Source organism: Lepidothrix coronata, unplaced genomic scaffold (genome assembly GCF_001604755.1).
Source record: "Lepidothrix coronata isolate B3197 unplaced genomic scaffold, Lepidothrix_coronata-1.0 Scaffold4, whole genome shotgun sequence".
Lineage (NCBI taxonomy): Eukaryota > Metazoa > Chordata > Aves > Passeriformes > Pipridae > Lepidothrix > Lepidothrix coronata.
Window position 1 is genome coordinate 4,820,459 of NW_016690184.1, and position 14,523 is coordinate 4,834,981.

Sequence of the window (14,523 nt, forward strand, 5' to 3'; positions counted from 1 at the left end):
TACTCCAGTGAGGGGAATGTGATTAAATGTTAGAGATATTCAGCATTTTTTGTTGTGCTTTGTGAAAGAGGCGGCCCAAAAACTTCCTTTCCACTAGGATGCTCCTTTTTGAAAGATAGCTCCATTTTGCTACCTAGGAGGAATTCCTGTGGCACTGTAAGGAGATGCTCTTTGGGAAAGGTGCGTCTCTGATTTGGGTGTTGGGTTATCTCTGCTTGCAGATGTGAGAAAACTGTAAGAGCAATACTATCTCTGACTGTGCAAAACATCTACAATGGGAGAAGGGACAGAAATTTCCCAGGAGCAGCCCAAGCTGAGGCTTTTTCAGCAGGTCTTGCAGATGCAGGTGGAAGCAGGGGCATGGCAGACCCTGTATGCATGTTCAGGACTGTCAGGGCTGAGCCTGTGGGTACGGGGTGAGAAGACCTGCCTGCTGAGGAAGCAGATGGTCCATTGGGCAGGGTGGCATTGTTAACATGGGAATTTCATAGAAGCATTTTAAAATAAATGTCTTGGGTCGTGGCTTGTTTAGTTGCTGAGCTGCTCTACTGTATCTAGGAGCATCTGAATTGAAGGATTCATTAAATATACCATCAGCAGTCTCCCATCCTGTCTTTAACACGTGCCATTTTTGTTCACAGTCTACACCAGAGTGATTGTGATAGCTACTATCCTTTTTCTTTCAGAGACTTTAACAGTAAACTGAATAAGGAAAACCATATAAAATTTGGGCATTCATATGTATTTCCTAAAATAGAAACAACCTCTAGAAGATTTAAAATAAATCAGGTCCATGAATCAAAGGCAGAGAACCTCCTTTCATGGCTCTGTCTTCATTAATAAGTGCTATGATCCAGTAGCAACAGATTTAGAGTGAAAAAATTGATGCTGTGGACCTGAACTCCCGGTATTTTGAGGTACCTTCAGACTAGCTCTAATCTGTTCTGATAAAATGAATGCCTTCTTTTAACTGGAGCACATTACTGGGCCCCAGTTCACACTCTCTATGATGCAAGCCAAAGTGTTCTAGGTAGGGTTTTGCTTTTGGAGGTTTGCTTTTAAAACGATAAGCCTGAACCAAACTCAAATGCTTTTATAGAAGACCCACATGAACCAACCCTACTACAGTTGTATTTTTATGTTCTCGTAGCATATGTGTGCATTTGTTCTAGTACATTACTTTTGCATAGTGATACAGAAATTAAAGCACAAAAAAAAACTATTACTGATATTTAAATGTTACATTACCTATATGTTCCATGTCGATTTTCACTGAACTGGTCAACCACCTAGTGAAAAAACCCCAAAACCACCACTGCTATATGTCTCTTCTTTTAACAGCTACTTGTAGAAGGAATTGCTGAGCTTACGACATATTGAGATACCAACAGACTGAGTGATTTTTTTTTTTTCCTTTCAGGTATTATCTAAGGAACAAATTGTGGATTTTGGCACGAAGTCTGCAAAAACATTCACTTTAACGGCAGAAAATTCCTGGGCTCCTTTGGCATCTATACTTGTATTCTATGTTGATGAGCTTGGAGTAGTTGTAAATGATGCTCTCACTGTCCCCATCCAGCCTGTTTTGGATGACAAGGTAACTACATTGAACTTGAGTCTGAAACTGTGGTTTTGTCTGGTTGTTGCATGGTAAATGGTGTTTTAGATCATAGGATTATAAATGGAAAAACTTCATCATTGTGGACCTAATCTGAGGCTTGTACAAGTCCTTGGAAAGACTTCCGGTAATACCAGTGCAGTTAGAGTCCAGCTATTGCCTATTTGAAAGAAATTTCTACTAGCACTGTGTGTTCCACGTAATCAGAGGCACGGCACCTCCTTGTGTTTTTAATAGTTTGGTCAATTACTGAGACAAAGATTGCTCGGCATAGGTACTCCTGAGTGCTCAAAGTGTGGAATTGTAAACGTTTATAAAGAGCTTGTTCTAGCCAGGCAGTGGTCACACTGTAGGTAGATGTGATCAGTGTTTGTTTCATGTGACTGTGCATACTTTAGCTCAAAACAACTTTAAGAGGAGTGGGAAAACTGTTGCATCAAGGAATTGATTTTTTCTAGTGTACCAGGATGAGAGTTGGTCCATTGTGCAAATAAAAGCATCACTATAACTTTTTACAGGTAAGACCACCCAAAGGCCATCAACAGGTTCAAATTCTGTCTCTCCTATGGAAACTTTAGCACTTACAACCAGACATCAGTAAAGAGGCTATGTGTCCTGCTGCATGAAAAATGTCTCCATGTGCCTCATGATTTATCCAAACTTTCAAAAGTCCTAGGAAAAGGAATCTCAAAGGTTCAGAGTTCCTAAGAAAAGCAAATCCATAGCCTTAATTATAGCCAAATAATCTAAAAAAATACTTCCTTGGGATTGTTAATGGCTGTAAATATCACTGTATAATTTAAATCAGTGCTGTTTTTTACTTTTTTTCTAGATTAAAATCTCTTGGAGCAAAGATAAGGTCAAGCCATCTGAGAAAGTCTCCCTTAAAATTAGTACAACAGAACCAGGATCAATAATTGGACTTGCAGTTGTTGATAAAAGTACAAAGCTTCTAGGAGAAAGTAGTGACCTAACAGAAGATGCTGTAAGTACATAGGAAATTAGAGATTTTCATTATTGTGTGTATGAAAGATGTATGCTTATGGAAATGTTACTGATTATATGCTGAACAAATAATGTTCTTTGGGCATTTTCAGTATGTAATCTTGCAAATATTTTTTACTTCTGCAAGTAACACGAGCAGAAAAGACTGTAAGGCATACATGGTTATAGGCACAGCATTTCCAATACCAGTTAATATTTTATTGTTCTTCCATTTGATAACCTGCTCAGTTAAGTCTTGACAGTTTCTTTCAGGAAAGACAAAGAAGTCAGGAAAAAACTCTAATGATCTGTGCTTTGTGCACTCCAAAACTAGTAATATAAAATAAAGAATTTTATTCTTTAAAGAGCAGAATAAATTATTCACATTTTTTAATTCCTTTTACTTGCTCTAGTGCATGCTTAATCCATTGCAGCTTAATTCTCTTCATCCTGTCACAGATTGTTTTCTCTTTGATATGAGACCTAAGTAAGCTACAGCTTGTGCTACAGCTCCTACGAAATAGCGTCTACAACAGTGAAAGTTTTGAAAAATGTGAGTTTGCATTCACTCTGAATGATTTTGGGTTTTTTTGTTTTTTTGTTTTAGGTCCTCCATGAGCTCAATTTATACAGCACAGTGCAGTATTTTCCCCTGGTCAGAGGTTCTTTTGGTGTATTTCAGGTACTTCTTTTTTTACATTATAAGCTGTCTTTTTTTAACTGCTTAGTGATTTGCACATCACTTGCTAGAAGAAAATGTACTTTTTAAAGTTTGGAACTGTAGATGGTGTACTGTTTTCATGGCTTATGTGGGTTTTGAATAGTGAAATTTATTAATACGTAAATACTCTGAATGCAAGTAAATATGTTTATAAATACAGATTGCTTTATGCTTGACAGAATCTTCCCTTTGAAAAGTTTTCAGTCATTCAGATTCATATGATCTCTGTTTTATTAGTTCCTGTATATTACTTGCTTTAGTTCTATGATTACTTTATGACTTTATTTATGTAGAAAGAAAGGAAAAGAAAATAGATAAGCACTGTTGATGTCCTTAATGTCCTGTATTGAGATATACTGTATAAATTTTATCCAGAAATGCAGCCTTTGGGTATCAACTGATGCAATTCTTGAGGAAGATAAGGAACATTTTCTTTGTAAGTAATAAAATAAATGTATTCAAATCTAATTTACTGAGTGGGAAGGAGATACATGGGTTAGGGCTCCTATTATGTTTTACTGTACTGCATACAGGCTATATCCAGCCTTGCAAAACATTCAAAAGTTCAAGATTTACAAATGCATACAATTAGTATTTTAAAAACTTCCTTTTTGTTGCTGTCCTGAGTGACACTTAAAGGCTTGAGGGTGAATGGAGTTTTTATTTGCAGTTCCAGTTGATATATTTTGCAAAGGTATAGTCAAATTGCACCAGTTTCATAACCACTCCAGAAGGGCCATGTAGAAATTTAAGTTTGCATGAAACTTTTTTATTCTTAAAAAAAAAAGACAAACAAAACCCCAAGAAAAGAAATGTCCTTGTGCCAGAGTAGTCTTATCATATATAACAAAGCTATAGATTATATTCCGAACACCGTCTTAATTTGAATTTTCTTAACTGCATTAATTTGGTTTTTCTAAATATAGGTATTTGTAGGTAGGACAGTGTTTTTTATTTTGTAGATGGTGGAATGATACCCATAGAAGATGGTTTTGGTGATGATATGCCAGTATCTAAAAATGGACCTCCTGATTTCAGCAATCTCTATGTGAGGACACATTTTCCAGAGACTTGGCTTTGGATCGACACTAAAACTAGGTATAAGATTAGAAGGAAATAGAAACTGATTTGCATTTGCCATTGTTATTTTGTAGGTTTTAGTAGCATTCTGCACTGATGCTGAAAAACACTACTTAACGATGTAGTAGTATTTATATTCTGCTACCACCTAGAGGCCTCAAGTGAGATTGGAGACCCAAAAAATGAGATGTGCAACTGCACAAAAGAGGACCATGCCTGACTGAAGGCCTAGGAGTTTCAATAGAACTAGATAAAAGTCCTCAAGACAAAAGGAACTCTCTTGCTTTTACAGATGGGGAGATAATGAATAGGGAGACCCAGCCTTTTTCTCTACAGTACATAAGAAGATGGTGATTAACCCAGAAAGGGAAATCTGTTGCTATCGGCACGTAATTCCATGAGCAGTTCAAACTGTTAAATGATGGTGAAATCTGCCCTGTGTTATGAAGCATAAATCTTGTATTTTTCTACAGCTGAGAAGTTCCAGAAGCAACCATCATCTGGGCTTGTTTTAGAGAATCTGTGAAAACGGATTACGTGTAAAGTGATTCAGTGTAATTACCTTCAATTCATGAAATTTAAAATAATTTAAATCTTGTAAATAATTTTGCTCCCATCACAGTATTTCTAAATTATTAGAAAATGAAAAACAGATAATGAGCAGCTTTTCCTGCCAGGAATTTGGACTTTGTTTGTCGTGCGTTTTAAAAATACGTATCCACTTACTGATGTTGGTAAATGGATAGTTTTGAAAGTCTGCTCTCCCCTTCTGCCATCAGATCTGACACAGAAACCACAATGGAAGTCATTGTACCTGATACCATCACGTCCTGGGTTGCCAGTGCTTTTGTGATGTCTGAAAACAGCGGGCTTGGAGTGACAACTGCTCCAGTGGAGGTACTGAAGTGCTACGCAGTTTGCTTTTGAGGCTGTAACACTGTAGGTTGTTACTGGCAGCTGTATTTTAGGTCTAACATCAGCCATCTCCTTATACTAATGAAGAGATTTAGAGGCCGCGTGTATTCAAACTGTAAAGAAAACATCATCACTGAAGACATATGTGATACTGTATCTGCCTTCCCTTCCTGCTCATATAAATCCACACAGATATTTGGATACTCATTTCTGTTCGAGCAATTGTTTTGTTAGAGTACTTACAGGATGTGCCCACTTCAGAATCTTTGTATACAGAAAGGGGCAATGACTGCCTGAGGACAGTGTTCCATGCTTTCTGCCCACAGCGTGTTCCATGAGCTGATAAGGCATGCAGTGAGGTTTGCACAGACTAGCTGGGATGGCACAGGCACTTTGTCTGCTGCTCTGCTAACACTTACCCCAGGAGGGAGAATGGAAGAATTGCTCAAAGACTAAATTACTTTCATTTGTCTGTCAAAACCAGTCTTGGAGTAAATATGGGTGCAACCTGCTCTAGGTAAACCTGCTTTAGCAGGATATTGGACTAGGGGCTATCCAGATATCCCTTCCAACCCAGCCATTATGAGATTCTGTCATAGGTGCTAAATTTTGGGTGCCTTTGCTTGAGGAGCAGAGTGGACACTGAGAGGTAGCCATGGGATGAGGTGCTTCTTGCTGCAAAATTCCTGTCTCCTCAGGCTCTTTTTGTGCTTCCAAGTGTCCAAATAGTTTAGCAATTTAAGCTAAATTCAGCACTCCTCAGATTAGATCTCTAATCTGAGATTCCCAGTGCAGTACAGGTGCAGTTGTCCTAGGCTCACTCTGTGTTCAAGGAAATCTCTTGTTTAAAATAGGAATTAATTTTTTGAGTCTCATTTAGCTAGTCTTTTATATACTACGAATAACCTTCTGAAAGTAGTTATCTGTCTCCATTCTCCAATTAAGTACCTAAATTTAGAAAGTTTGAGACTGCAATACTGGATCACAGATTTCCATCTTGATTCCTGGACTAGCACAAACATAGCTTGGAAACAGCCATTTACCCACTTTAAGTTCTCATGCCCTCAAATTCTTGGGGAAGGGCAACTTTTGAGATCCAAACTGAGATCTATATCCAGATTTTGTAGTTGGTTGCTATACTAGACACAGAACATGTGCATTGAACATCCTGATTTAACTCCACCAGAGAATTTGGAGCCTGATCTGGATTTTGAGGTTAAGTCTCCTTTGAGACTGGAATCATGATTCTTGTTTCTTTCACTTGGCTTGGCAGAGATGGGAAAGAAAGAAAAATAGTTTTCTGGTTTAAACTGTATGGAAATACACACTTGGCCTCTCATCCTCAAATCTGAGAAGGCCGCAAGTAGAACAGATGTTGAGATTATTATTTAGCTATAATCACCCACATGCACTGTTCAGTACGTCACCCTTGCTGGGATGTTTAGATTGAGCTTAGAGTTCCATATGGCCGAAACATGTTAATCAGTACCATACAGAGAGTCAAATAAAAGAAATACATGGAAAGAGTAACAGGGAAATAAATAAGAGACATGTGCATGCTTAATGTCATTTACTGCTTTGCATCTTGGGCTTTTCTGACTTCTACTATACAGAATGTTGATAATTTTACTCAGTTGTATTTTATTGTAGTATACTGGAATATTCCTGAGTGTAAAATTTTAGTTTTAAAGAAAAGTAAAACAAAAAAGACAAACAAAATAGGTATATAGGGAAAACCCTGACTAGAAACTAATCAAAAAATCTCCGTCAGAACTTCTCTAAAGTCTAATATCTAAAGAAGTTTTTGACACTGAGAGCTTTAGCAAACAAATTTTCTTTAAAAAAACCACATTGGAATAGATGCTAGCTAGAAAAGAAAAGCTGCGGGGTTTTTGGATCTGAAACTCAAAACACTTGGAAGAATTTCTTTAATGAAAACCAAATTAAAACCATTTTTAGTTGCCATTTCAGTAATAAAGGATTTCATGTCTCAGCCATTCTTACTGTACAGATGTTCATAAACAGTGAAATTTTGATCCCATTCGACTTGATGAGAGCTTACCACTGACTTCTTAGAGCCAAGATTTCTTCCAAAACCCTCTGTTCACAGATAAAAGTAGCTGCTTGCTGGTGTATTTCTGCAGTTTTTTCTTTTAATTAAGAAAATATGTATTTTTAGAAATATGACTAAAGAACTTATGCCAAGGTTAATATTAAAAAATAAAAAATCATTCTAAGGTGTTATTGAATTATAAAATTTGGGAGAGTTAGTTATTTTGTATTCCAGCATGCATTTCTCTATTGACATAAAGACAGGGCAACTGACAGAGTCTTAATCATTCATTACCTATACATTCAAAACAATGCACATTTACCTTAATGCAATCTCAGGACAGATCACAACTTCCAGACTTGCCAGGTGAGAGACTCTTAGCCCTAATTCAGTTGCCTTTGTTGAGACCTTGCCCTGGCAAAGCTGTCAGCAGCTCTCATCTGAATGGTGCCTCTGAGTTCCCACAAAGGTGCTAATGACCAGAAGCCTCTTTGCCTTGTGTTTCAACCCTGCAGTAATACCTTTAGTCAGCTGTAGACTACAAGTAAACATACTCTATCATCTGAATTTAAAAGCGATTGGAAGATATATTGTATAGTAATTTTCTTGCTAGTATCTGATTGTTGGGGCTCAGTGCTGATTTTGTTTTGCAGCTAGAAGCTTTTCAACCTTTTTTCATTTTCCTGAACCTTCCATACTCCATCATCAGAGGAGAGCAGTTCATTTTGGAAGTGAACATCTTTAATTATTTGAAAGAAGAAGCTGAGGTAAAATAAGTCTCTTTATCTTTGAATGTTACTAGATACTGCAGGGTTTTCATCAGTGGTAGAGACCAGGTCTTTCTTTTGTGAGAACTAGAGTATTTCCTTTAGTGGACAGACCATAAAGCTGTTTCTCTATACACAAAACAGGTGGCAGTTTATGAAAGCAGCTTTTCAAAATTAACACTTTGTATTGCAAATATTACTGTATTTACAGGTTACTGTGATCCTGGATATGAATGATGCTTTTGAAATTATTTTAACATCAAATGAAATAAATGCTACAGAAAATCGACAGTCTATATCTGTACCAAGTGAAGATGGCAAAACTGTTCAGTTCCCAATCAAGCCGAAACAGCTGGGAGAGATTCCCATCAAAGTGACAGCAATATCATCTGCTGCTTCTGATGCTATCATTCAGAAAGTTTTAGTAAAGGTAAACAGTCTTCAGCTTGGCTTGTTCCTAAAGTAAATTTTTCCTTGAAATAGGCAACAAAGTGCAGCAAAAAGGCAAACCAATTTACTTGTCTGCCTCTTGCTCTGTGAGGTTGGTTTGGTGTCAGGTGGCTTTAGGTAGAAAACACGTATTTTAAAATAATTTCTTCTTTAAAATTCTTCAGATCCCCTTCCAGGAATTGACACATAGATCTGTTCTACAAGACATATTTAGTCCAGTGCTTCTGAAAGCAAGGTCAAACCTATTTGTGCATCAGTGAATGCCTGGTGCAACACCTAGCTTAGTAATCTGTGGAGAGTGGACCTAGTAACTGTGTTGTGGATAAATACAGTCTATTTTGCCATACACTTGGCTTTTGTTCAAAGCCTATTTTATATGGACATTTCTGTATTTTGGTACTGGTGCTGGATTTTTAGCCTCCAGGCTTTCTGATAAATCAGAAACTGATAAGACTTGCTTAATTTAGGATGTTAAGGTCTGATTCATGTTAAACTCCATTTCAGTGGAAGGTAGTAGACATTTGTACATCTCATCCTAGAATGAATGCTTAATATCATAGAATCAGAAAATGGTTGAGGTTGGAAGAGACTAGTCCAACCTTCCTGCTCAGGGCAGGATCAACTACAGCAGGATACTCAGAATCCTGTACAGTCAGGTTTTTAATATCCCCAAGAACGGTGCCTTCACAGCCTCTCTGGGCAGCTTATTCTAGTGTTTTAACACTGTCACAGTTTAAAAAGTATTTTTTTAAGTGTAAGAGGAAATACCTTTATTTCCTGTGCATTGCCTCCTTTCTACTACTGGGCACCACTAAGAAGAGCCTGGCTCCATCTTGTTTACGCCCTCCCATCAGGTATTGATACACATTGATGGGATCCCCCTGAGCCTTTTCTTCTCCAGATTGAACAGAGGCAGCTGTCTCAGCCTCTCCTTAGACTGCTTAAAACCTCTTCCCTGTAGGGTTGTGAGTTGTTTTCAGGTAGAGCCACTTACTGCCCTTTCTGTTGAAGTTCAGTTGTGCAGAAGAGAATAAGAGTCCAGTACACCATTTATTTTCTCTACTTCAAGGACAATTTTTCTCAAGGTATTTTGAATCCATGAGGAAATGAAACCTTTATGGACATGTACCTAACTTCAGTTTAAGTCTTTCTTGTATCCCTCAGTACAAGCTGTAGGACTGTAGAGAACATGAAAGGTATCACCTCCAGCCTTGCCTGTGCCTTGGCATGGAGCTCACTGGAATCACAGATGCTCTCACTGACTTTGCAGGTGTATTTTTATAATTGCTACATGGGCTTGAAATGCAAATAGTGGAGGTGGGTCTTTATGAGAAAAACATCTCTGTGTCAGTTTGGCTGGGCCAGTAGCTCAGGTTCTTGATGTGTTAGCAAGCAGCCCAAAACACCTGACAGTGTTTTAGATCCTTCAGTACAGTAAGCACAGAACGTCTGTCCTAAAAGCAATAAACTGATTGAGATTACAATAATCCTGTCTTTATCTTGATAGGCTGAAGGATTGGAACAAACATATTCTCAGACAGTTCTTTTGGATTTGACTGGGAATAAGCGACAATCAGTGTCAAAAGCTTTGGATTTCACTTTTCCTTCTGATGTTGTAAGTGACAGTGAGAGGGTGCAGATCACTGCTGTTGGTAAGAATTACCTTATTCTGTTTCCATCTTTAGGGAATGGCATTAATTTTTATTTAATTGCAGTATTAATAGGTTGAATCATTAGTTCAAAGGAATTTACCATCATGCATTAGACTAAATTTTGGAAGACATTATGGATGGACTGTTTTATTCCTTTATTTAATTTATGATATTATGCTGTTTGTATGGTATTTTCAGAGTTAGAGAGTTGTATTTTAATCAGGGGAGGTCCTGCCAAGTTTGCTAGTATCCTGTTTTAATTCTACTATCTGCAGAATAAAACCTATAACCTGACTGATAATTGTTTCCCGTGACACTTGGGCTTTGATAACTGTAGGTGAATTTGAAATTACTCTGTGGTTGGAAAGGTCTGTAGGGATCTGGGTCAGTGGGCATAAAGTCAATGAGAAGAGTAACTATTTTTTGTGCCTGATTAGTGGTGTTTAGAAGAAACATTCCTAATACATCATATTTTCTCCCAGCATAGATTTCACTACCCTTTATGTGTGAGATATGCATTTATTTGCAGTAAACTTTAATTAATTTTGATTAAATTTTATCTTTCAGGTGATTTACTTGGGCCTTCTATCAACGGTTTGTCATCATTGATTAAGATGCCTTATGGCTGCGGTGAACAGAATATGATCAACTTTGCTCCAAATGTTTATATTTTGCAATACCTGACTAAAACCAGGCAGCTGAGAGAGGATATTAGATCAAAAGCTGTATCATTTATGAGAAAAGGTCTGTATGTGTAAAAGAAAGGTGGTAGATTTCTAAGAACTCTTACTAGTAGAAAGGTATCTGTGACTCTGCATTTAATGTTTGAAATATTGCTCTTCTAGTGAGATGAGAACTGGAAGAAAAGCCCACTTTTTCGTTCTTTTCCTCTTTTTTCTGGGCTGACAGAAGTAGACAGCAAATTTTTTTGTTTACAAGGGCATGTTTGCTCACAAAAAACCATGTTTTTATATAATTGCTTTTTTTTCAGATTTCCTAGATGGTGGTTATTTCTCATTTGATAAAACTACGTGTGAGCAAACATTTCTGACCACTGCCTGAGGCACAGAGGTTGAAAATTAGTCAGTGAGCAGAGTGAACTGTATTCGTCCCATCTGTGTATCTGTCTTCGGTGACGCCACCCTGATCCTGACATGTCCTTGTAGAGCTCAAGGAGTGGCGTTTGCTCTGGTGGCCGACTTTGATTTCTCGTTAGACTTGCTCAGAAGTGAACTCTGTGCTGGAAATCAAAAGCTGGAAAAGTGTAGTTGGGAACTGTTGTATATTTTAATCGGGAGATACTCCAGGGCATCACAAAATGTGGAGAACATAGTTGTTCTGTGCTTCTCTGTGCCTTTTGGATCAGACAGCATCCAACTGTGATGCACCACACTCACCACCTGTCAGTCTCCACGCAGAGAGCCTGGTTCACAGAGAGCAATGAGACCATCCCCATGTGAGCTACACCCCTACTAAGGCATTGTGATGACAATGTCAGTTTTTATTTACTCTCTGCAAGTATTTTTTGTTTGATTTTTTAAAGTTGTTGACATTTCCCTTGGAAAAGGCACAGCTAAAAATAAATTTTCCTTTCATCAAGATTCCAGTTTTCTGTCAAAGCAGTTAAATGATTTTTTTTTTTAAACCCTTTTAAAATTTTTTTAAAATCCTTCCTCCTACATGGTTTAGTTGAAAAGTGTGTTGGGAAGGAAGAGATTTTGTAAACAACTACTCTGAAGTTTGTAAGCAATCTATCACTCTTTTAAGCTTTAGCTTTAGTACCATAACTTTCTGAAGTTTTCCAATAGCCGATTTATTAAAGCTGTTTCAAAGCAAGTCAAAATTATAGGTTTAAATGTCACTTACATACCAAGTGTTGTGTTACTTAACTTCTTCCTGAGGCTTTGGATTGATGTACATGTTTTTCAACACCATAATAGCCAAAACAGCAAGTCTGCTGAAATATTTGTAACCTTAATATAGAAAGGAACCACAATCTAAAAAATACTCTGATGGGGTTTTTTTTGTTTTGGTTTGGTTTTGCTTTATTTTAACAATTTATTTCAGTTGTTGCACTGACGTTAAAAAAGTGTAATCTTGAAGTTGAAATTTATCTGTAGTCTAAGATGTAATTTTTCTAAACTCAGTTTTTTAAAGGATTGTCATGAAGTTTAATTTAAAACAGACTTTTTTCACATCATAATTCACCAAGTATTTGAAAAAGTGACTTCAGAATCTGTAGTAAATGTAATTAATTTTAAGGCTAAATGCTTGTGAGAGGAAGGGATCATATAGCTAAAAGAGACTGCTATATGATCTTATAGGAGTTTTATTTACCTAGAACAAAGGCAAAGCCAGAGAAAAATTGCCTTTCAAACATATTTCTTTAATTGTGGTAATGACAGGTCCCATCTTTAAATCACTTCTTCTGAAATGAAAAAATTCCTGGTTGGTCTGAAAACTTTTTTATTAGACCCAGAAAAATAACGGGTTTGAGCAGTATTTCCAAGCTGTTTGAAATGTGAGACCCTTTAGTCTTTCACATATTTCTGAAGTCCTTTCCATCCTGATGCAGTCCTCTTTCAGTCTTGCTCAGTGAGCCTCCTACATCTCCTGGGTTCCAGCCAGTCCTCTGGGAGTACTAGTGTACATCTTCATAATAGGATCCTTCTTTTCCTTGCCTTTCCAATTGTACATGTTGCCATTTGAAGTATCATTTTTCATGTCTGATGGAGTGTCCGTTGGAATGAACGCGGTGGTTCACAGGCTCCAGGTCTCCCATTCTAGCGTTTTCTGCAGGCTTCCCCACGTTGGATACGCTCATGTTTAGAGACTTGCGTGACTGCAGCGGGGTTGGCATTGAGACAAAAGCACACAGACTGTAGGAAATAGCTGAATGATCTCTCTGTCCTCCCTCTGGTTCTGATCTTTCTGGTTGCTCCCAATCTTAAATTCTGGGATAAATTTATCCCCTGTTTGCTCCTCCGCAGTCTTAGTTAAGCAGGCTGTTGGTCTTAGTTTAGTGCTTTTACACCACCAGGGGGGTGGTGATTATAATACTTATTGCTGGCCAGTTCTGCAAAGCAGCAGAAGACCTTGTTTTCAGGCCTTGCAGTCAGGTATTTCAGAAGAGGAAGCAATCTATTTGTATATATACATAAATTTGTGCTCCTCATAGAACATTATTTTGATGCTTAAACTTTGACAGCGACTTTTGTTTTCTTTGGTGAGAAATACCACTCATTCCTTCTTTTTTTTTCCTTCCATTTAAGAGTGCTTTACTCCATATCATTAGCTGAGGTGACAGGTGTGTCTACAGTCAGGATAGTATGTAAATGGGTGATTAATCCTTTATCTGTGAAAGCAAGGAACATTTTGCAGGGGAACAGTTGTAGCTGGATGCACCTCACGGGACGTATTCAAAAATTCATTCATGTAGGACTTACTGATGTTGCCTGAGAGTTTTCTTTCTGCCTGTCTGATTCTGTATTGTGTCTATATCTATCATGTTTTAGACTAATTAATATACTTTCCTAATTATAATAGCTAAAATAGCAAAGCCAAGGGAAAACATGAAGTGGGGGGGAAAGAAGAAAAGATGTCATGTGAAATGCTATAAATAGATATCATTATTGTTCCAGATACACAAGTGGCAGGCAAAATTTAATGGAAGAAAGGCTTTAGATATCAGAAGCTACAATAAGTAATTTTTAGCGTTAATGAACATTGATTTTGTACTGAAGTCAGCTATTTAGTAAGGATGCTGCTGGTGGTTTTGAGCAGCTGGTGAGCCCTTGAAGCCCTTTTATAATGGATGTCCCATAGTCAGGAGAAAGCTGCATTTGTTCTGGATACTGAAAAATCTTGGGATACATTTTAAATGCTTGCTTCTCAGGATTTCAGGATCTTCAGGTCTTTTGGCATTTTTCACTCATTTCAGAACAACCTTTTCCAGCATGCTTTTTCTGATAGCTTGTCATTTGATTGGCAAAAGCCAGCTGCTGAAAGGGCCTAGTTTTCAGCAGCACGTGTAGCCTTGCCCTTCCAGTTGGAAAATACGTTTTGCTGGAAAGATAGAGCATTTCTATGGGTGTACAACTCCAGCTCCCTAGAGTGATGAAGCACTGAACTCTAGCTGCTACTCTGCTCTGCTCTCACTGGAACAACTGAGTATGTTGGGAGCATGTCTCTCTGCACCACTGTCATGTTTGGGTGGCAGATGAAGAACAGCAGGGGTTTATGGTTCTGCTTTTGTAGATGGATCCTTTGTGTTATAGCTGCCC

The 14,523-nt window shown here is 37.7% G+C and overlaps 1 protein-coding gene across 1 annotated transcript in view; it reads left to right on the top strand.

Annotated features, from left to right (window-relative positions):
• The window catches only part of CD109 (CD109 molecule), a 75,750-nt gene that overhangs the window by 35,719 nt on the left and 25,508 nt on the right, over window positions 1-14,523 (top strand). The window contains exons 14-23 of the mRNA XM_017826909.1: window positions 1,421-1,597; window positions 2,451-2,603; window positions 3,210-3,284; window positions 3,699-3,759; window positions 4,286-4,421; window positions 5,183-5,300; window positions 8,025-8,138; window positions 8,350-8,568; window positions 10,096-10,240; window positions 10,808-10,984. Of these exons, the coding sequence (XP_017682398.1) occupies window positions 1,421-1,597; window positions 2,451-2,603; window positions 3,210-3,284; window positions 3,699-3,759; window positions 4,286-4,421; window positions 5,183-5,300; window positions 8,025-8,138; window positions 8,350-8,568; window positions 10,096-10,240; window positions 10,808-10,984 (1,375 nt within the window). The remainder of the gene's footprint in view (window positions 1-1,420; window positions 1,598-2,450; window positions 2,604-3,209; window positions 3,285-3,698; window positions 3,760-4,285; window positions 4,422-5,182; window positions 5,301-8,024; window positions 8,139-8,349; window positions 8,569-10,095; window positions 10,241-10,807; window positions 10,985-14,523) is intronic.